This window comes from Trichomycterus rosablanca, chromosome 19 (genome assembly GCF_030014385.1).
Source record: "Trichomycterus rosablanca isolate fTriRos1 chromosome 19, fTriRos1.hap1, whole genome shotgun sequence".
Taxonomy (NCBI): Eukaryota; Metazoa; Chordata; class Actinopteri; order Siluriformes; family Trichomycteridae; genus Trichomycterus; species Trichomycterus rosablanca.
This window is the reverse complement of record NC_086006.1, coordinates 6,401,013-6,422,872: the sequence shown is the minus strand read 5'-3', so window position 1 is coordinate 6,422,872 and position 21,860 is coordinate 6,401,013. Positions and strand designations below refer to the sequence as shown.

Sequence of the window (21,860 nt, the reverse complement as noted above, 5' to 3'; positions counted from 1 at the left end):
TAATAAATGTAAATCAGATTATCCTAATTATGATGATACATTTACAGTTTTAGATGGCTGTGTACGTATGTGTTGCTATAATAAGCACACTGTTATGCATTATGCTGTATTAAAACATGCATTCGTATTTCCACTGTTACTAAATGTTTCTATTCACTGATCTTTACAGTCTGTGGACTTTAGGAGAGACTAAGCTTTCCATAAAGAAAGATCCAGACGTTTCTCCTCAGTGCTCTATATCTGTCAAGCAGGAGGAAATTATATGTAATGTATGAAGATTTATATACCTCTAAAATGCAAATAAATAGTTTATTATACTTTAAATCACACTTTACAGTAAATGGTTCTGATTATGTATCTAATCTAGAGTAATTATGTATCTAATTATTTTTTCTTTGTGTTTTTTTCTTAAGATCCCAAATCCAGTATCTGTAAAAGAGTCTGCTATAAAGAGGAACTCACAGGTATAGATGTGATGTTATACATGCATTCATAAGTTTTTGGTCAAGACTAAGTAGTCCAGTGTAAAACTATTGTAAAACAGGGTAAAGTTTGTTTCTTTTTAAGCCATTCAGACATGAATTTGCTTTTGTATTTTTGTAGTGGACCACTTTTCTGCTGTGTGGCCAAATTACATTGCATTCTTAGAAAATAAATAAACTAACTAAAGGAACTTTAAGGAAGAAAATTTACTCTACACTATATGGGGTGGGGGGGGGGGGGGGGGGGGGGGAATTTGGTGTCCAACAAGCTTTCTTTCTCTCTCACACACTGTACACAGTGGGGGGCAAAGATTCATAAAATTATGTAGTGTTTTTCTTGTCCCCATAAATACTCTACAGTGTTCAGGTCTGGTGACTGTAAAGGAAAATCTTTAAAAGTCAGCAATCCTTGCTGATCTCTAGTCCTCAAGTAGTTATTGCAAATGCTCTGAGGTGTATTTTGGGTCATCATTTTTGTTACATCATTCATGTTACAGTAGGAATCTTTTCAAAGGGTGTAGAAGCAAAAGTAATAAATGCACTTTATATTGTATATATACACTGACTTTATATTGTCTGATTTGTTGTATCTGTTGCCTGGTAGGTGATATTGTGGGGCTGGAGTAAAAATGAGCTACACCAGAAGCTATACACACATCCAATCCGAGACTGGGAGGGACGAGCACCACACTCATATGGCGACATAATCCACTCATCTCTTGTAATGTTACATAATGGCTATACAAAGGTAACAGAAACAATGTAGTTATCAGACTTAATTATTCACATTGTATAAAATATTTAACATAAGCATTATCAAATGTCATGAAGCGCAATATTTACTTCAGTATTGGCAAGTTTACAGTATTGATCCCATTATTATTATTTAAATTATATAATATGATGATATGCATTAAACTTACAAGTTTATTAGCACTTAATTGGCCTCTCCACAAATAATAATAATAATAATAATAATAATAATAATAATAATAATAATAATAACAATAACAATAATAATAATAATAATAATGTGTACATCTTTTCCACCAGGTTATGAGCGAGAGATACCTGGTTCTGTTTTCTTTTCATTTATTAATTCTTGCTCTGGACAACTTAAACAATGAGTTCATCTATGAGGTAATTCTTTCATATTCACTGACCTAGTTCAAAAATGTATTGATATCATCTTAGTAAATGTCTTGTACCTTAGTGCAACACACTGCTCACTTCTGTAATCTCAGTTTCTGATAATAATGTGGCAACCATTTTTTATTTTTAATACTTAATTTAATAAAATTAAGGATTTGTTTGGCTTATTTGCATTTATGCAGGGCATTCTTCCTCTGTCAGCAATCGAAATAAGATCGATTTCTCAGCAGGACTCCAGCACTTTACACATGTTTGAGATCAGTGGTGAGTTATGATATGTGAATCATTTTAACATGCCCACATGCCATGCCGGCTGGTGGAGAAGCAGACTGACAAAAAGTGCACTTCAAAAGCATTCTCTGCACCTAATTAAACACTACTTGGGCATGTTATTGTATTTAAAGCTATAGTTTTTGGTTTAAAGATTTATAAATAAAGTAATCAAAGTGTTCATAAGTAAAAAAATATATGCATAAAAGGGACACAGCTTGTCCTACTTGGTTGAAATTAAACTGATGGATTTACTCCTACCTGCACAGGACCCATGGTGGACTCAAAGTTGTTTATCTGTAGCAGTGCTGCTTACAGGAAGTGTTGGATAGAGAAGATAGAGGACAGGAGATGCAAGTCCCTCAGACAGCAGCTCAGTCCATCTCAGAGTACTCTCTCTTACCTGGTATTGCCCATACACCCATGTTTTCTACACTCAATAATTAATTAATTAAATCATTCATACATCTTGGGTCACAGTGGGTCCAAGAACAGGTCACTATGGACAGTATGGCAATCTCACACTCACTCATTCCCTTCCTTACTTATGTTTAGGGGTAATTTCGTGTAGCAAGTCCATCTTTTTTGAAAAGTGAAAAAACTCTTTACAGTAACCAGAAATGAGGTTTGACCACCTGTTTGACCACATCTGTCCTGGTGTTGCATGCAAAACGCTGCTCATCTTTGGCATATTATTATAAATATAACCGTTTTCTGTGAGAAGAAGTCAACACTGGGAAAGGAAGTGGTATACCTCAAACCCCTGCATTGAACTTTTGCATTCTGCGCTTAAAGTCCATGGTTGCATGTCTACATTAAATAATCTAATAGAAGTGGAGCCCGAAGAAGGAAGCATTAGTAATGGTAATATTAACACTGCTGTTGAAAATGGTGTAAATTGTATGCGATGGGAGTCACTGGCAGCAGATCTCAACACAGTGTAATACTTTAGAGAATTTAGACTGTATGGGTAAAATTTGATCTTTACCACTATAATTATAACTGCAATTAATGTAATATCTTTTGAAAGGATGGTGTTCTGGGGCAAATGCATAGCCCACCTTCTGACCTGCCAAGCCCTATTTAAAGAATTTATTTTACAAAATTGGTATAACTGCGCCACCATGTGGACACTTGGGGAACTTCACGATAAAATTTAAGTCTATCGGTCATTCGCTTTTTGCTATGAATATTGGTGCTAAGGCATTCAACGAACGAGAAAATATTAATACATAAATTATTCTTCTTGTTCCTCAGCCTTTGTCTCGTTTTTTGGTTACGGGGTCGGCATTTCCGGCTTCTTCCCGTTAGGGGTCGCCGGCGGGATTTGGCACTGGTTTGTGCATCTAGCGGCTAGGTATCTATAGGACAATTCAGTGTTTCCAATTAGCCTGGTGGCATGTTCTTGGACTGTGGGAGGAAACCAGAGCACCCGGAGGAAACCCACGCGGACACGGGGAGAACATGCAAACTCCGCACAGAAAGGACCCGGACCGCCCCACCTGGGGATCGAACCCAGGACCTTTATAATACATAAATTATAGATGCTATTTAAATGACCAAACATGTTGAAATACAACAAATGTTTGAATTTTCTCCACAGTTGCCCTGTGATGAGAGCTGGAAGCGGGAGGAGCTGAAACGGTACTTACTTCGGTCTCCCATAATGCAATGGGAGGGATCGCCAATTCAACACATGGGCCAGCCTGTCTTCCTTTCACTGGTACACATCAGCAACACACAGAAACAGGTAAGTAAAATGCTGACACAGGTACACATGCACTATATTGTCAAAAGTATGTGGACACCTAAACTTGAGCTTGTTGGACATATATTGATAAGGAGTGGTTTCCTCTTCCTTTGCCACAGTAAAAGCTTTCCACAATATTCTGAAGTGTATTTGTGGGAAAAAAAATGTGCCCATTCAGTCAAGAGAGCATTTATGAAATCAAGGTTGTCTTAAATTTAATTTTACAGTTTATCCCAAATGTGTGTAATGGTGCTGGTATCACCAAACCCATCAAACTATGTCTTTATGGGCCTCACATTGTGCCCATGGTCAATGCCATGCTGACCCAGGAAAAGATTACCCAAACTATTGGGTAATGATTCCACAAGGTTGGGAGCATCTAATTTATTTCATATCAATCAAATAATGCAGCTGAAATACCTGAATCTGATTATTAGGAGAGGTCAAGTCAAGTCAAATGTATTTGTACAGCACTTTTTACAATGGACTTTGTCTCAAAGCAACTTTACAGAATCCAGGACCAACAGACCAAAAAACCCCTGTTGAGCAAGAAGAGGGTGACAGTGGCAAGGAAATATTGTATATACACTGTATATTAAGAGGTGTCCATATACCTTTGGCAATATAGTGTATATTGTCCTTCATTGCTAAATTGTACACTCCTTTATTTAGTGATGTGGATGCCTTTACAGGGATCTCAGGAGCGTCTTCTTGTACTGTTTTCTCTGGACATCCTGATCTTATCTGTGGACTGTCAGCGAATCAGGGTGAAATATGAGGTGAGAGGATACATTACAATGTAGGTACATAGTAATGACTTTATGTTTTGGCTTGTGCTTTGTAAATAAATACAAATTTAAAATTTGTTGCCTGCAACAGGGAAAATTAAGAATATAAAGCTTATGGAATTTTCAGGATAGACAGAAACATTCCACAATAAGCAGCTGAACTGGCAACAGGTGTGGAAACCATGACTGAGTATAGTATAAAATGAGGATCTACCAATGGCTCAGTCTGTGCTAGAATTGATGGGTTTGGCCCACCAAACATTGTGAGAGAATTGTCAGTTCAGAAATAGCACCTCACACTTCTCAATACAAAATATTGTGAAAAATTCCAGGAACCTGGAGAAATCTTAATGTATGTAGGGGAAATGTTAAATGTGCATGGCCTTTAAGTCCACAAAAGGGCATTGCATAAGACGCCATCTTGCTATTGTGATAAATGTAGCCAAATGGGCATTGTCACAACACAGTATGCCACATGCATTAAAAAAGCAAACAGAAATCAGTTTTATATCAATTTTATATCAACCATACATCAGTGTTTTGCAGAAATGCATATAGTTCTCTGAGCCCGAGCTCTAAGATAGACCAAAAGACAGTTGTGCTCAGACCAGTAAATGTTTAGCTTGTTTTTGGGGAAAAATCCAGTTCTTGTGTCAAGGACAAAAAGTCATCCAGACTGTTATCAGCAAAATGTGCAAAAGCCAACATCTATCAATCCTATCATTCACTGCAGGGTCGTCTACCCCGGAGAAGCATCAGAGCTGTAGAGAGATCTGCACAGCCAGGACGACTAGAATTTGAACTCACAGGTATGTTTTTGTTATTAAGTTACACTAACATTTGATTCTTCACTAATTCTGATGTTAAATATTTCTCAAGGGCATTCGCAGTACTTATCGGCAGGTTGGGCATCTACATACAGACATGATTGGCTCAATGGTTTGCCGTCCTTTAAAAAGAATTGGTTTACTCCCTCCTCTGGAAAATATGCAACACTAGGTGGATTGGTTACTTTAAACTGACCCTTGGTGTGAGTAAGTAAAATTGTGTGCGTTGCCCTGTGATGATGACTTTAAATGAAAAAAAAAGTTTCACTTTTGTGAAATCTACAGCATTACCACGACTGATGTGTTCATATTGGCAGCAAATTTGAGCTAAATTCAAGTTTAATTAAACTAATGTATTTATTAGCTCCCAAATGTTAGTCTTTGTTAAAAATAAATCATAGTTTTAGTTATATTTACCCTTTTCTGACTTTTTTGCAGAAATGACTGTAATTTTAGATAATCATGTGTTTGTTTTCACTAAGTTCCTTGAATGCCAGATCAGATTTAAGCTTCTATCACTATCATTCCCAAAGATTTTTGGATTTTCTAATGTGCAAGATGTTATGTTACACTAACAATTATCACTAACAATTAGTTAACTCAAGAAAAACTTGCATTAGATTACAAATCCAGTAAAAAACAGTTTTTTATTTTCATTCTTTGTTTTTTTAAGGACAAATGATGGAACCTTTATTGGTCTCATGCACGTATCGAGAAGATTATCAGTGCTGGACCTTCCAGCTACAAGAGGTACAAATTATATTATAAATTCTTTTGGTCACACCAGTGAAATACATTTACAGTTGTGAGTGCACTATTTAAAAATAAATATCATTATTTTATGTTTTTAAGCCTGCAAACATGTTACAAGCCTTTCCCAGCCACACGCCGCCACCTCTCATACCGAAGAAGCGCAGAAGCTAAAAAACTAAAGCAAAGTCAACAGTTTGAGAGAATTGCATTTACATCATGGTTGTGTTATTTTGTTATATTAAGAGGAATATCGGTCTGTTAGTCAGATACAGTTTCTTGTAATAGAAATATTTTAGGTGCAAGCAGCAACATGAACAGAAATGCTTTTGATCTATACGAGCTCTTGTTTGCTCTAATTTGGTGTAATTTTGTGTAAATGTGCTCTTGTTTGCTTTAATATGGTCTAATCTGGTCTAAATGTGCTGGAAATCTTTACATGGTGAACCTGGTAACTGAAAGAATGCCAAACCTCGAAACCTGGATACAAACATTAATACTGAATCATGTTTGTTTTTCATAATAGTCTAGAAGTTATTTATTTGATTTTTCTTATACATGAAGGATGTCTGACATTGTACAAAATTGTGTTTTGCATGATTGCAAGATCTGAGGTCATGTAGTTTCATGTCAGTGCAACATTTTAAACTGTGAATGTATATGTAACATAACTGCTTCTAATGTAAACATGCTGTATAAAATGTATAGAATTTAAACAAGATAATGTTTAGTCATGTGTGATTTATAAATGAATTGTTTTTTAATTCTTGCATGAACTAATGCAGTCTTTTTTATTATAAATTTTTTTTTTTTTAACTCTTCAGTTCGAAACTTAGCGTTGCCACCAGTTGGCTGGGCATCATCTAGCAGGCATAATTGGCAGTGCCTGCAGCAGACACGTCTCTGCTAGGGTGGGATGACGCTGTGGGTTGGGTCTTCAAACGATGACTATGTGGGTGGGGTCTTCAAACGCTGTGTAAGGACCCTGATTAGCAGATAGAGAGGCATCTGTGCAGAGTGCATGGGTGAAAAAAGGTTCCACTAAGGGCTGCACGCGGGTCGGAGGAGGCGCGAGCAGCAATATACCCACCTTGACTGCAATCAGGGATCCCACAGCAGTGGAAGACAAATTCACTACACTAAATTGGGAGAAAATGCATACATAAATTAGAAAAAAAAGAAATATATATGTGTGATGCCCTACAGTGGACTGTCACCTGGTTCGGGTATAAAAGTCTCTGCCAAGAATAAAGCATATAGAAGAATAAAGCAGTTAGCAAAAATCTTTTTTTAATGTTTTTACCTCCAGTAAACAAATGCAGCACTTTTCAATGAATAACATCTTACTGAAACACTTTCTCATCCTAAATGAACAACACCTTTTTGTTTGAGATGTTATAAATTTCTTTTATTAGTGTTGCATTCCTGAGCTGCTGCAGTTTGTCTTATCTCATTAAGCCCAGCTCCCATTCTGCAGCCATCACTGCCCTGATTTACTACATTCCCAAACTCAGTTTCAGGAACAGCACTCACAATAAAGCTATTCATTTTAACTCATACACAGTCTGATTCATGCCTGTGGGCCAGAGATTTGAGGAGACCTGGAACAGAACTATCTTCAGTGAAATTAATCTTTATGAGGTGAGCATAGATACTGAACGCACGCCCTGCCTCAGAGCCTGAATACATTAAAAGCGAAGAAAGAATCTTGTTTCTCTGATTCAGATCAAATCAAGGTCAAATCCATTTGAAGTTTGTTATAAGTTATTAAATTAAACAGTAAAAATGGAACATAAAAGGATTATTCACCGTCACTGGGGTCACACAAGGCCGTCTAGGCTGCAGACAGAGTTGAATGAGATTTATACAAAATAAATCAAAAATTTAAAAACCTTATTTTTTCCTCCTCCTTTCACATCCAGAGAGGTCAGCTAGAGTGTCACGGGCTGTAAACTTCTTAATGATGTTGCACACAGTATAACAAAACAGCAGGATGTGCAGCATTCACACACCCTGCTGCACCTCCCTGCTGTCAGAAAAGAAATAATACCAGAAACGAACCTAGTATGTTACACAAACAGAATAGCTTTACCATTCAGGGCTTCTCAGACATGTATTTATGATAGTTGCATTTATTTTAGAGATAAAACATTTACAATAATGCACCACAAAGAAATAGATCTCTAAAGCTATTTATAGACCATGCTCAGCATAATTATTTAACGTCTTTTCTCCAAACTGAAATTTCAAAAATATCCACAGAATCATGGAAGGGAAGACTTAGCATCATAAATAATGATTTAAAGTAGATGTACACAAACAAAACAGACATCATTCGCAGCAAATGGGACATGTTTAAATCTCAGGAAAAGAAGAACGGAAATTCTGAATAATAATGATCTGCTCTGTAATGTTAAAATAAATCAGTTGTTTTGTAGTCCAGTGTTTAGCATGGATTTATTTTAAATATTATATTAAATACGACAGTGTAATTATACGTTTTTGTTGGGTCAAATTTTGTATTGTGTGACAGTAGTGCTCTATGAAACATTAAAGGAAAGGTTACAGAAACAGCTCACCATGTGTGATCCTGACATTATGAAACAGTGAGTGTGTTCACATAATAAAATCTGAATAACTGTATGAAGAAATTGAATTTTGGCAATCTTTACATGTTTTTATGCTCTTAGTAATTTAATAAAGATGACATTATTTGCTTTTTTCCATTAGCAAGCATCATTTATAAGAAATAGATTAACAAGATAAACTCTGCATCATTTAATATAATAAATATATATTTTAATCCATCAGTATATAGTTTTTTTTTTCAATTGATTCAAATTAAATTTTGCTATACTATTAAATAGAATGTAAACATAGTAAAAAAAAAGTGTGTAAAATCCTAGGGAATTTGTGAAGATTTCTGGATAAAGATCTAATTATTTTTGTGTATGTAAACACACTCATTGTTATCTTTGACAATTAGCACAGAACTGTAACCTGATTAAGCTGTTTTATTAAATTGTTTATGTACAAATTGTTAAACTTAGGCAGAAGTCGTGTTTTAGATTTTATTAGATGTTATGATTTTAGCATGTTGCTAATTAATAATTATAAGCTTCTTTTAATATTATAATTAAATCTCCAGTGCAAGACTAAAAAAGTAGAATTTGGTCATCAGACATGTCTGGCCTGAATGAATGCATCAGAAGTAAAAAAAAAAAGATATAAATTAAACCCCCCATGCCCCAAAAACTCAAGAAATGCTACATATCTACAAATGCTAAAAGCAAAACAAACAAAAAGAGCAAGTGTAAGAAGATGTGCAACAACATTATTGCTTAAAATGTGCCTACCACAATGGAAATCCTGGTTTTATTTAAAAGGCTCTGACCTTTAAAATGCTGTTAAAACAAGTAATGACAATTTGATGACGTCATATAAAACCGTTCCCATCTGATACAACTGGATTTTAAATAAAAGTGTTTTTAAAAGTAAATTACAAGCCCTCATTGAGGCTCACCCTCTAGTTTCTGGGTGACACATTTGATGCGAATGTTCTCACGAAGGTTTCTCAAGCGAGCGCTGCGGCTTGTAATTTCCTCCACGTACGTTTTGGGGAACCAGCCCCTTTCTCCATCAGACAACCGGATCCCCTCCACCCATCCTAAAAAAATCAAGAAACAAGTTATAGACATTACGGTATAAAAACGTTTGCAAGACCAGCTAGCTAAGTGCTAGTAAACTGAATTGTCACAGTTAGAACTGAAATCATGATTCACTCTTTTCAGCAGATTAATATCAAACAGGCTAAATGACAGAGGTTTGGCTAACTGCTGATATAAAGCTAAGTTTTACAAGCTAAGTTTTAAGATTTTTAAAAAATAATAATAATAATAATAACAATAACGACGATGAAAATAATAATAATCATTATTATTATTTGGTAAGCCCATCGTACGTTTAAATTATATTTGATCATAGTCAGACACCCAAAAGAAGTTACTTAAGAAATTATAACCTTACTTTAAAATATCACATAACATAAGTCCTACCATCACTCGTTATGGTTTTTGCTTGAAGGATATCTGCTTTTTCAAGGGTGAGTTCATCATGTTCTTGGGCCTGATAGCTCTTGATGCACTGAACTTGAGACAGATCTGCATAAGCCCAACACAAATTGTCAGTATATTAAGTTCTCATATTTTCATGATTTTATATAGAATGGAGTAAAAATGGATTGCTTTTATTTTTAACAACCTTACACAAAGACACAAAAGGAACCTGACTAAAGCACATAATTTCATTAATTTAAGAAACAGTTATACAATATTCATTTCCATGTGAAGAAATCATTACCTGTTTGAATAGTCAATCAAATTTTTCATTACATTTCATTGATAAGCAAATGTAGCTAATTAGCTACAATTTATTACACAGCCTGTAGAATATACACAGTAGTTCACAGTAGCTCTGTTGTTTCATACTAGATTCCATGTCCTCCGGCATCAATTTGCCTCGATTGCCCCCACCAAACCACAGTTAGAGCAAGTGGCTTTAAACAGAAGAAAAGTAGTGAGCGGTTTATGCCCAAAATCTTAGCAATGTGTCTGATTTAATGTGGTTTATGAAAGAAGAGATAATTTTCTAGAACAAAGTAAAAGCCTAAACCATTTTAGTTGCAGTCATTAATGTTTACGTTGGTGCAACCAGTTAATGTTCTCCCAAAAAAATATGAGTTGGAAATCTTTGCTCCTAATATAAATGAAACTCTTACAAAATGTTTGGTGTTTTTTACAGTGGTAATTTGGTGTAAAGGTAATTAAAAAAAACTTCAAACTAAAACTTTTTACAGAATTGCGTCTATAGCTTTTTCTCTTTTATGTGTGAACATAAAAATAAACATCAGTGTACAAGTTCTCACCCTCATTCTCACTGGTTTGCTCACTGGTTGATTTTGGATCAGGTGGTATCATGGCTGTGATCCATCGCTGCTTGCTGCTCCTGTTCAGAAATTAAAAGCTTAAAACCCGGCAAGACAAAAACTTACAGTGTAGAATTTAGTTTAGATAATGTAAATATGAATCTGCCAAATAATGTGATGTAGCTTACAAATTTATCTTTAATTTTCTCCAAGGATCTAGTCTGCTGCTATAGGGGATATTTTAGCAACTGGGACTAGTTCAGAACTGTTTTTTTCTGAAAAAAATATCCTCAAAAGGTTTGTTTTTCAGCAAATTGGAAAGAAAGTTTTTTTTTTTTTTAGCTAAGCAGCTTCCTTCATCAAACATTTCCCATAAATATATTAATTATAGTACAACACCAAAATCTACTGTTTCTGTCTTTACTGATATGAGCTCACAATACTTAAGGTACTACTTTTTTACTTTAATATACAGTATAGGAAACTTTCTTACTCTGTTTGTGACTTAAGCAGGATCTGATATTTATGCTGCTGGCCTTCACACAGCTGCAAATGAAAGATGAAGCCTGAAATGCCTTGAAGCTTCTGACTCAGGTCCTTCACCTTCAGCTCACCAATCTTTGCATGCACAAACACCATGAACTTCCACGTGCTACACAGGACAGAAGCAAAAACACTCTGTAACCCATGTGATTTCTTTACTATTTTGTGTTATTTAACATGCTGAACTGATCAACAATCCTCAAATTGTATGTGATTTAGAGGAAACCCTTATAATTCTCACAAGCCCTAGAGCTAAGAGAAAGAACATACAGTACCCAACAGGTCCAGGCAAAACCACACACACACACACACACACATCATTTCTGCATTAATTTTACAAGACTCTTCAAGCATCACACTGTATACTCACTCCTTTCTCCGGGACAGCAGAAGGCAGTCATTAAACAGGTGCAGGTACACGGGGCGTGTGGGCAGTTTTAACTTTGATCCAGATATGCTCATGGTCTGTGTGTCCACCTCCAGAAGCTCACCATGTTTTACTAACCAACGAGACTGAGAAATCAGAGGAAAGATCTGGAAAAATGAAAGGTATTATTATAAGGTAACTGGGGTTTTTTTTGTGATCAGATTTGTGTATGATGGCTGTCAAGTCATGAAGAACTAAAAACACTACAAAAAGGTCGGTCCAGAATATTGATTCTGCAATACCTTGCCCTCAAAGTGTATTCTCTTGTTCAGATGAATAAGTTCCTCCATCCTCTTCATGGACTGTACACTGGAGTTACATTCTTTTATAATCTGTCAGCACATGAGAGGAGATTTATACACTTACATTACTATTATAATGCAAAATACTGTGTCATACTGGACTGAACACCCAACGTAGGTCATTTAATACAGATGCTATTTTGCACTTTGCTGAATTTTTACCAGTTAAATAAAGTATTTTGTGGCATCTTTATGTAATGGACATTATGGTCATCACATTTACCAAGACACTATTTCTATATTCAAATTTCAGCATTGCTTTGTGGTTATTGTTGACAAGTTTTTCCTAGTTGTAACATATTAGGATCTATTTGTTTTAACCATGTCATATAACAACCTGAATACATGAATCTGAATACATTTAGAAGAACGAGGTTTGTACTGCTGAGACAAAATCAAGAATTCAAATCCTCCCACCTTTTTCAGCTCATTGAATGCTTTGGTGGCTGTGTCTTCGTCTCGTGAACCTGGTGTCGTTCTCTTCAGGATGTTCTGAAATAAGGTAAAATCAATCCTGTTTTGGTCTGTAGAAGCGGTGTAGTGAATTATAAGCATGATGCTTTAATTGTTTTAAGTTACTAAGTACAGTTTGTAAAGCTGATCAGTGATTGGTAGTGAATATGCTGCCCACCTCCACCAGCATTTTGAGGCGTGTAATCCTTTGAAAGGGCAGGATGAGAAACGATGTAAGAGGAAGCCGCTGACATACAGGGTCCTCTTCCAGGCGGGCCAGTATACCAGGGAAGCGGGAATTCTCCTGCCTGATAGATGGAAAATAAATGATTGCGTGTTTGCAAGCAAAGATTACAAATACATAAATATATATTAGTAATATACTTATATAAATAATGCTTTATTTGATTAAAAAAATTGCTAAATGGAGCAAAAAAAAAACATATACAGGATATGTCATTAACAGGATCACCAGATACACAATAAAAGGGGAATTTGCTAGCAGACAAAGCATGTAAAACACTCAGTCTTTTTGAATGTGCCCCAAACCACACATCAGTTTAATAAAAAAATATTACTATTACTAGAGTGTGGTAAAAGTATTCTAAAAGACAAGTATGACGGTTTTCTTTAGTGTCTCCATATTAATCCACTTACAGTACAAAGCTGTTGAGATAATGAGAAAGTATCTGTTTTAAACTGATTTGACCTGAATCTAATAAAAAATAACCATCAGAAGGAGAACTAAAACGGTACACCAAAAAATCATGGTATTATTTCAGGAATACTATAGCAAAGGGAAAAGCTGCTCACAGAAGCCGCTGGTAGGTCTGCTCCTGGTAGGCCTGATTGGTAACATAAGGAAGGTAGACCCTTCGCAATGCTGGACAGTGATCCAATACAATGTCACATACATCGAAGCGCAGGATGTCTCCCTCTAACCGCAGCTCAAGATCTTGTAGAAACCTGGTGTAAGAACCAATAGAAAAACAGAAGAAATAATGTAGATGAACAACAAAATAACATGTAAAAAGTCTGAGAGGAACCCACAGGTTTACTGATAATTAGTCCCACCAGGATCTTGCTGTTTTTTGTTTTGTGGAATGAAATGATTAATTTTGCAGTTTCCTAAAAGGAAAATCTTTTAGGGGAAGTCAAAATGCTGTTATTAAATATTTAATATTGGCTTTCAGCTGGTAGAGCAGAAAAGTGTTTGCCCTTTTGTCCAGAGGTTGAGAGTTCAGTTGTTCCAAAAGTTAGTGTCTATTATAAATGTATTAAGCTGCTTAATGACATGGCAGAGAAAACAAAAAATAGTAAAATAAAGTGAGATAATTTAGACATTTTTCTTTTAAATGTAAATAGATAATAATAACCAAGAATTAACCAATAACTAATTGCTGATTTGTTTTAAAATGCAATATTTGATGGCAAATGTGCAAACCTAACAAATATTTAAATAAAATAATTTACAGCCCTATAATTTTTTGCAAAAAATCTAATTCTGGGTTAAATTTATATACATTTGCAAGCACAGACTCCTGGAGGGACTAGGTAACAACCCCCTTCCTACTTAGTCCATTTTCCCTGTCGTCATACTTCTCACTGACGTCCTTTACATCAGGCAACTTTGAAAACAGCCACTGTCTCTCCTGAGCATTCAAACACTCATTCAGCTCTAAAGACATCATGAAGTGGTCAACGGCAATGGTCAAGCTTCTTATGTAGGAGGCTTCACTTGTCACCAGCTCAAACTTAGCCTGAAATAGAGAAATAAAAAGGGTGTTTAAAAGGGTCAAAAGAGTTAGAAGAAAATATACTGTAGGTTTAAGTACCAGGGTGGACAAATCCTGGTAGTTTATTAGTTAACTTACCTGGCGAATAAATCATCATGTTGCCTGCCTAGTACCATGTTTTGACTGGCTGGAAACATAATACACTAGCCTAAAAACATTGGTAGTGTTGGTGTGTAATAGTGTGGAAACTGTTTTATTGGCACAGATTGGGGCCCCTAATACCAATCAAGCATTGTTTGAATTTTATAGCCTTATAACAAATCTTATAACAAAGACTTTTAACATAATAATGCACTATGTCAAAAGTGACCTTACACTGGTTCCATGGACATTACAATGAGCTTAGTGCTTCAATGGCACCCACAGTCATTAGATCTTAATCCAATAGTGTCCATATAGAATGTGGCAGAACTTATTGTGTAACTATGGAGCAAAATGTCAAATAAATGTTTCTAGCATTTTGTGAAATCTATAACACAAACATCTGAGGCTATGCTGAGAGCACAGATGGACCAGTATGGTTTTCTTAATAAAGGCATGTGAACAAACCTGTGTGCTACCTGCATGCTACTGGCTACTGAATTGTCCACCCCTAAAATACGTCACACAAATCATGAACTGGGTACTGGGTTCACCTCCTGCAGTTTGCGCTCCTCGTTGCTGAAGTTGTCCAGTTGTCCACTGCTGCGCACATCTGGAATGTCCTGCCAGAGGGAGAAGGCAGAGCCCCGTGATGAGCGGAAGGAGCTGGACGGGGAGAGATTGCTTGGAGACGCACTGTCCCCACATCTGTCGTCATCATTTCCAGGCTCTGCCCCCTGTTGCCTCTGGATCTCTCTGTTAATGGCCACATCACTGTATTCCTGATACAAGACCACTGACACAGAGAGATGAAACAATGAGGAAAATGTTCATGAATCTGTATCAAGAACCTCTCCTAGGTAGTGATACTTACAACTTGGCAGGAAGCGTGACAGGCGTTTGGAGGTTCGGGGAAGAACATCTGCATCTTCATCAATGGAATCTTTTCTCATACTGAGAAGATGGGAAAAATATTTCAATTAGGCCATAAGGTGTCATTTTGTCAAAACTTGTAAAGCAGAGGTCCCCAACCACCGGGCCGCAGACTTCTATTTCAGAATTGCTTTTACTTCTAGAATTGCTTCTATACTTCTATTTTGGGTGTTATTGTCTTATTGTCACCCCTAGGTGGAAGCAGCATCTCGTTGCAGCGGAAAAAGCTGATTTTACATCGTTTGTGAGCAATATTATTAAATGTTCCAGCCCCCGCCGGTCCGTGAAATTATATCTTATATGAAACCGGTCCGTGGTGCAAAAAAGGTTGGGAAACGCTGTTGTAAAGTACAGTAAATAATGAGTAATTATGAATTAAATGCCTAAGAGACTAATACAATAATAAAGTAACATTTCTATAGCTTTATCCAATACTTGGATATCCACAATGATGATAGACTTATTCTGTCCAATCTATTGTTTACCCTGGTAAATTTCAGGCAAACGTATGAATTTGTAAGTTGTAAATGCTCCTATGTCATACTGTCAAGGAAAGAAACCACACTGGGGACTGACTCCATTTAAAAAAGAGACACCCTTTCAATTCTGAAGATATGTTATTGAATTAGAACCATAAAATCAATAAAATCAACTCACATTTTCAAAATTCTAATATACAGCTGTACCCTCCTACAGGAGGGTAAAGTACATTTCTGGCTAGTTTGAAAAAAGGTACGGGCAGAAGTACTTTAAATAATAATAATAATATAAAGTTTAGTATTAGGGTTCTAGCCTGCTGGTCGGTTGGCCTTTGCAGATCCCAGAAGAATGATGGTTGCCATCACCTGAGCTTTGAAGTTCTCCTTGGCTGTGGCAGGATACTGTCAGCAGAGGGCAGTAATGGTGCAGGTCCCACTGGGCTTTGCGGTGCACTGTTGCTTGATCCTGTAGAAAGGTGCTGTCTGGTGTTTGGTTTGTCTACAAACAGATAGGTGGGGTGAGGGGTGGGGTGAGGGTAAGTAGCATCCATGTGTGAGAATCCCAAGCACTGAAAGATCTTTTGACCACAACGGCAACTGACACATAACTTTTTCATTATTTTAACATATTATAGAAAATCTTTACACAGAGTTATAGTTTATAAAGCGGTGATGTTATAGTTAAAGCACTTACAGTCAGAGCCAGAGTTTCCGGATTGGTTACGATCCCTGGAGGCCACACGGGCGGACAGCGACTTGCCCAGCCTTAACGTGAAGGAGTTCTTTCTCTGTGAAAGCTGCAGACGAGAAATTAGCTCGGAGGCTGAGAATCTCCGTCGTTCGTGGTCTGTTGAACGGGATCTGGGTGGTGGAAGAGGATGGGTGATAGAGCTTCCACCTAAAAAGGCTGAGCCTTGCAGGGTCCCACTGTCTCCCAGTTCCACCTCTCGACACCCTCCCTCAGACGGGCTTTCTGCAAACACTGTATCATCCTGAGGAGGATCCGAGGACAGCGGTGATGGGGTAGCAATATGAGGAAGTGCAAGGTCCTCATCTAAACCTAAAAGAGAGCTAGAGCTCTGGGATGTGGGTACAGTGGTGCCCACTAACCCTAACTCTTCCTCTATAAAGGATTCGAAGGATCCAGGGAACAGGTAGTCAGAGTCAAGTCCTGAACTGCTTAGGGATTCATCACTTGCACTGTCAGCTGAGTACACCCTCATCTTACGCCCTGTTACAGGACACAAAGAGCAGCACGGGTAACTAACAGAAACAAGCTCTTATTTTTTTACTAAACTGAAACCAGTTCAATCTTTTTTGTTCCTAAATCATCAGCAGAAAGCTAAGCTAACTTAAAGCACAAAATTAAATAACAGTCATACAATCTAATCCCCTCCCCTGGATTGAATGTAAACCATGTCGCCTCATTTTAATTTATTAATAATAATTGTTTTAATATTCTATAGTTAAACCTTTTTGTTTTTGAACCTGTTTAGCAATGAAATGACTCCCACTTTAAAGTCCAGGACAGCAAAGCTACTAGTCAACAACGAAGATTAACTCAATGTAAAGGTTCACTTGCAAAATGTATTCACACAGAAAAATGACAACAAATCAAGCGCTTAATGCTTAAGACTGGAATCATGGAGTCATCTGTGTAGTTGACACTTACTTAAGGACTTCTCCTTTGAAGACCCATGTGCTGTTCGTCTCTGTAGAGAACGATGATCTTGGCTCTGAAGCTCTGAGCTTACTGTTGGGCAGGTAGGGCTGGGCTGCTGAGAGTCCAAAGTGTCCCTGGACACAAATGCCGAGGACAGGGGAAGAAACAAATCTTGTCGATTAGCCCTTGAGTTCTCAAAGCTTGTCTTAGGTGAATCCAGACATGTTGCTTTGAAGGTATTCTGAATTTCTTCCTTGTGTTCATCTTGGCTCAGATTTAAGTATAAGTCCCTGTTCGTATCTGTCTCCCGGTTTCGACAGCAGTCCGAAGACAGTCCAATATGATGAGAACCAAAGGAGCACAGTGAGGAACTTTGCCTCCGCAGCGAAGATGACGAGCCAAAGCCATTTGTTCTGGGCTGCGGGAGGTCGATGAAAGCGAGTGTCTCTTGCTGACAAACAGCAATGTGTTGTCGCAGAATAGGCCTGTTCTCCTGGGGGTCATTTAAAGCCTGGGACTCAGGGGAACCAGGGATCCACATGGCAGAGAGCTCCCCTCGGCAATGGAAGGTGTGGAGATGGGGCTGGAAGTCAGGGAGAGGAGAGAATCCATAGCCAGGGAGCATGGCTCAGAGGGCACATGAGGGCTGCAGAGGAGAATAGGAAAGGGTGTATTAAACACATTTAAAGCCTGATTGTATGTATCAAAATTATAAATGCTTAATTAATTTTATATTGTAGGAAGTACAGGGAAAGTGTTAGACAGCAGAAAGTCTTGCTCAAATGGTGCAGCAGAAAAGTCTTTGCTCTCTTGTCCGGGTTTATATACCCATTTATATACCAATAGCCATACATGATCAAGAACTTAAGAGAGAATATATGATCCATATATGACTTGGTGTGGGTTGGGTGGCCCCCCTGGCTTCCTTATAAGTGACACAAGTCAGATAGAGGAAAATACATTTGAGACATCATTTAAGTATGCCCAGCTTTAGTCTTGTACAAGCAGCATTTTAAAATGAGGTGGTCCATTTTTTATGATTTAGAGAAAGCACATGTTAGCCCCCACCCTAAGCCTGTTGAAATAAAAGACAACTGTTGAAGTAGCAACAATTTAACCAGGAAGAAATAATCAATATACATTCCTTTGGACTTAAGCTGTGGTCTTTCCTATTGTGAGTGAGTATAGGAATTGAAATAGGGCCTCAAATGGGCTATACTGCTTCAGGAGATCAGTAAACAGATAGTGTTCTATTTTATACTTTGAACTCATTAGCAAGTGTAAACCAAATATAAAACTACGGTAATATGACTTCACTTTAATGTACCAGGATTGTTAAATTTAATTTTAGAATTGTTATGAGGAGCTTTATTTTGAATGGCAGGTCCAGATCTCAGAATATGTGCAATATCCATTATACTTTGTCATCATGCTTTGTCTTTGTCTGAGCATGCTTTTCACACACCGAAGCCCATCGTAGCCATGTGTCCATGCATGTCCTGGTGTTGCTGGGTAAAGCTAACTTTAGAGCCGGCTGCTCTGCTCTCCTCCCCCCCCCCCCCCCTCCCCCCCGTGCCTGGCTGGGCTCTGTCAGAGCTTCTGTGCTGTGTCTTCCTGCTTTAATTAAAGAGTGCAGCTTCTCAGCTTCAAGCCCCTGTACTTATCCCCCTCTCTGTGCAGCTGCCACACTCATCCCAGACACCATCGGTCCTACACGAGGAGCATCCACCAAGGTCAACCAAGGCTGTTTAATAAGAGAATACTTCAGTCCTTTTGAACTCAGTTTGAACTGACTGACCCTGTAGCATACAAAAGCTGATAAAAGTTTAGTACTGTTAACAAAAATAAAAGTTCTATTTTTAGAAATACAAAAATACATAATGATTTGTTTCACAATGAATTATATTTTATATTTCTACCAACTTAACATTAACAGCTTCATGTCTTAGGCTGTCTATTACTTTTTAAGACAATTAGATGGTAAATACAAAAGGTAATCCACCCCAGATTGTTTTTGTTCAAAATACAATGAAATTGATCATTGACAATAATGGAAATATTTTCTACTTTTATCAGGTAAATAAAGATTCTTGGGGAAAAACTAATGACAGATTCTTCTTTTTACTGTGTATTACAATGCCCCAACCCTTCTGGTAAAATTTTTTTTTACAGTTGATTTACAAAGGACATTATGTCGAATCAAATGACTAAAATCCTGCTTTGTAATGAAAATATGGTGGTGGTAGTTCTAGGTAACAGGAAAGCATTTTAGCAGCAGGGGCTGGTAATTTGGTCGGGAATGATGGGAGAAATTAAGGATGCACAGTAAAGGAAGATCTTAAATTTTAAACTGATAAAGTTTACACCGACTGGGCATAACATTATGACCACTGACAGGTGAAGTGAATAACACTGATTATCTCTTCATCACGGCACCTGTTAGTGGGTGGGATATATTAGGAAGCAAGTGAACATTTTATCCTCAAAGTTGATGTGTTAGAAGCAGGAAAAATGGGCAAGTGTAAAGATTTGTAAACATTTTATCCTCAAAGTTGATGTTAGAAGCAGGAAAAATGGGCAAGTGTAAAGATTTTAGCAATTTTGACAAGGGCCAAACTGTGATGGCTGGACGACTGGGTCAGAGCATCTCCAAAACTGCAGCTCTTGTGGGGTGTTCCCGGTCTGCAGTGGTCAGTATCTATTAAAAGTGGTCCAAGGAAGGAACAGTGGTAAACCGGCGACAGGGTCATGGGCGGCCAAGGCTCATTAATGCACGTTGCTGGCTGAACTTAAAGAAAAAGAAGAAACCGGAAGCAAGAAACAGACCTCAGTTCTATAACATTAAGTGATAATTAACTTATGGTTTTAGCACTGTTCTTTTTACTTGAAATATTGCTGCTTTAATATACATATGTAAAACTGTACAGCTGATCTTTGGAGCTTTGAAAGTTGCTCAGAAATGGCTTAGAAGTTAACAGAACAAGACCCCAACAATAGTTTCACACCTGCCAAGACCCAAGTCCCTTACAATCTGATGTTAACTTTTAATGTAAACAAAATTCATCACCACAGACATTAAACACAGATCAGGTGCTTCATTCACACCTGTATCTGTACCAATTAAAAAGCCATTTATACCACTACAGCACGTACAGTACAGTTCCAGAACATAAGCACACTGCACAAATGGTTACCTGTTCCCTACTCTAAACAAAGGACCTTTATCCCTGCAGATGGAGAGGGCTGTTAGGTGCACAGGAGATTTGAGAGGGTGTGGGAACAGATTGGGCTTCTTCAAAACACACACACAAACACACACATATACACAACAAAGTACACACACACACACATACAATGAGTGATTTAATCAGTACACCATTTAGAACAAAAATAAAATGTAAGTAATTCTTCTCCCAGTTCACATCATTAGGATATATAATGTGTAGGCCTTTAGGAATTCTATTACACACCCAATATTACAGCCCATTAGCCTACACCTTTCTACACATTCTGTTTAATTTCCCGTGTTATTCACCATTTTCAGTAAATTAAAACACACTGCTTGCCTTTCTCTGAAGGTGTTATTGAGCGTGTCTCTTTGGTGCTCCTATTTTCCCTGTAATTTCACTAGGCTCTTTAAGACACTGTGTCTGCGTGGTAAATGAGTAGAGACACGGCAGGCCTTTCATGATGACAGTGATTAAAGAAAAGAATCCTTCTCTCTGACACCACGCAGTAAGCCTATAGAGATGGTTGAGGCTGGCGTGATCTCTCGGCGAGGAGATTTTGTCAGTTTCTATGCAATTTTCAAAAATATGGTTAATGATTGTTCATTGTCAGACTGGAGCTTGAGACTGACAAAATACTGTTTAGATTTTTTTTGTGTGTCAGATGCAGGTATATATGTATTACACTGGGCTTTTAGATGTCAAATTAAATAGCTATTTAAATTAATTATACACTAGATGGCTAAAAAAATGTGGACACCCCACCAAAGTATTCATTTTCATGTGGTTTAGCCACACCCATTGCTAACAGGTGAGCTAGTTTGTTTATTGTTTTTATTAGTTTATTCGTTTATTTTGTTAGTTAGTTATTAGTTAGTATATGCCTTACACATACATAGATTGCTGAAGTTCTTGTCGCATGACTGTGCCCATGTGTACAAAGAAAGGTTAACAAAGGCATGGTTGTGGTTGAGTTTGGTATAAAGAAAATGACCCACACATCTTTAGGTTGA

The 21,860-nt window shown here is 37.3% G+C and overlaps 2 protein-coding genes across 2 annotated transcripts; one reads left to right on the top strand and one right to left on the bottom strand.

Moving 5' to 3' along the window:
- The first annotated feature begins 1,842 nt into the window (after positions 1-1,842).
- On the top strand, positions 1,843-6,706 carry LOC134333816 (rho guanine nucleotide exchange factor 7). The gene is made up of 7 exons (XM_063015981.1): positions 1,843-1,898; positions 2,174-2,310; positions 3,508-3,654; positions 4,347-4,433; positions 5,176-5,251; positions 5,943-6,019; positions 6,122-6,706. Exons 1-7 carry the CDS (start codon positions 1,883-1,885, stop codon positions 6,191-6,193), a joined length of 612 nt encoding a protein of 203 aa, XP_062872051.1. The 5' UTR covers positions 1,843-1,882; the 3' UTR covers positions 6,194-6,706.
- Positions 6,707-9,143: 2,437 nt separating this feature from the next.
- On the bottom strand, positions 9,144-18,245 carry arhgef19 (Rho guanine nucleotide exchange factor (GEF) 19). Its single transcript, XM_063015924.1, has 15 exons — positions 17,630-18,245; positions 16,652-17,188; positions 16,324-16,456; positions 15,420-15,499; positions 15,100-15,341; positions 14,268-14,428; positions 13,482-13,634; positions 12,847-12,976; positions 12,633-12,707; positions 12,156-12,245; positions 11,857-12,020; positions 11,437-11,595; positions 10,944-11,023; positions 10,075-10,179; positions 9,144-9,686 (listed from the first exon to the last, which is right to left on the bottom strand). The coding sequence occupies exons 1-15, from the start codon at positions 18,243-18,245 to the stop codon at positions 9,529-9,531; spliced, it is 2,883 nt and encodes a 960-aa protein (XP_062871994.1). The 3' UTR covers positions 9,144-9,528.
- Between the last annotated feature and the right edge of the window lie 3,615 nt (positions 18,246-21,860).

Bases quoted from the DNA above. Each gene is read 5' to 3' on its own strand.
- LOC134333816 (XM_063015981.1), top strand. The intron at 2,311-3,507 runs GTATTGCCCATA...TTTTCTCCACAG, and splicing joins AGAGTACTCTCTCTTACCTG to TTGCCCTGTGATGAGAGCTG. The intron at 6,020-6,121 runs GTACAAATTATA...TATGTTTTTAAG, and splicing joins GGACCTTCCAGCTACAAGAG to CCTGCAAACATGTTACAAGC.
- arhgef19 (XM_063015924.1), bottom strand. From the start codon at position 18,245: ATGCTCCCTGGCTATGGATTCTCTCCTCTCCCTGACTTCCAGCCCCAT. The intron at 17,189-17,629 runs GTAAGTGTCAAC...GTCCTGTAACAG, and splicing joins TTCAAAGGAGAAGTCCTTAA to GGCGTAAGATGAGGGTGTAC. The intron at 9,687-10,074 runs GTAGGACTTATG...TGATTTTTTTAG, and splicing joins AAAAACCATAACGAGTGATG to GATGGGTGGAGGGGATCCGG.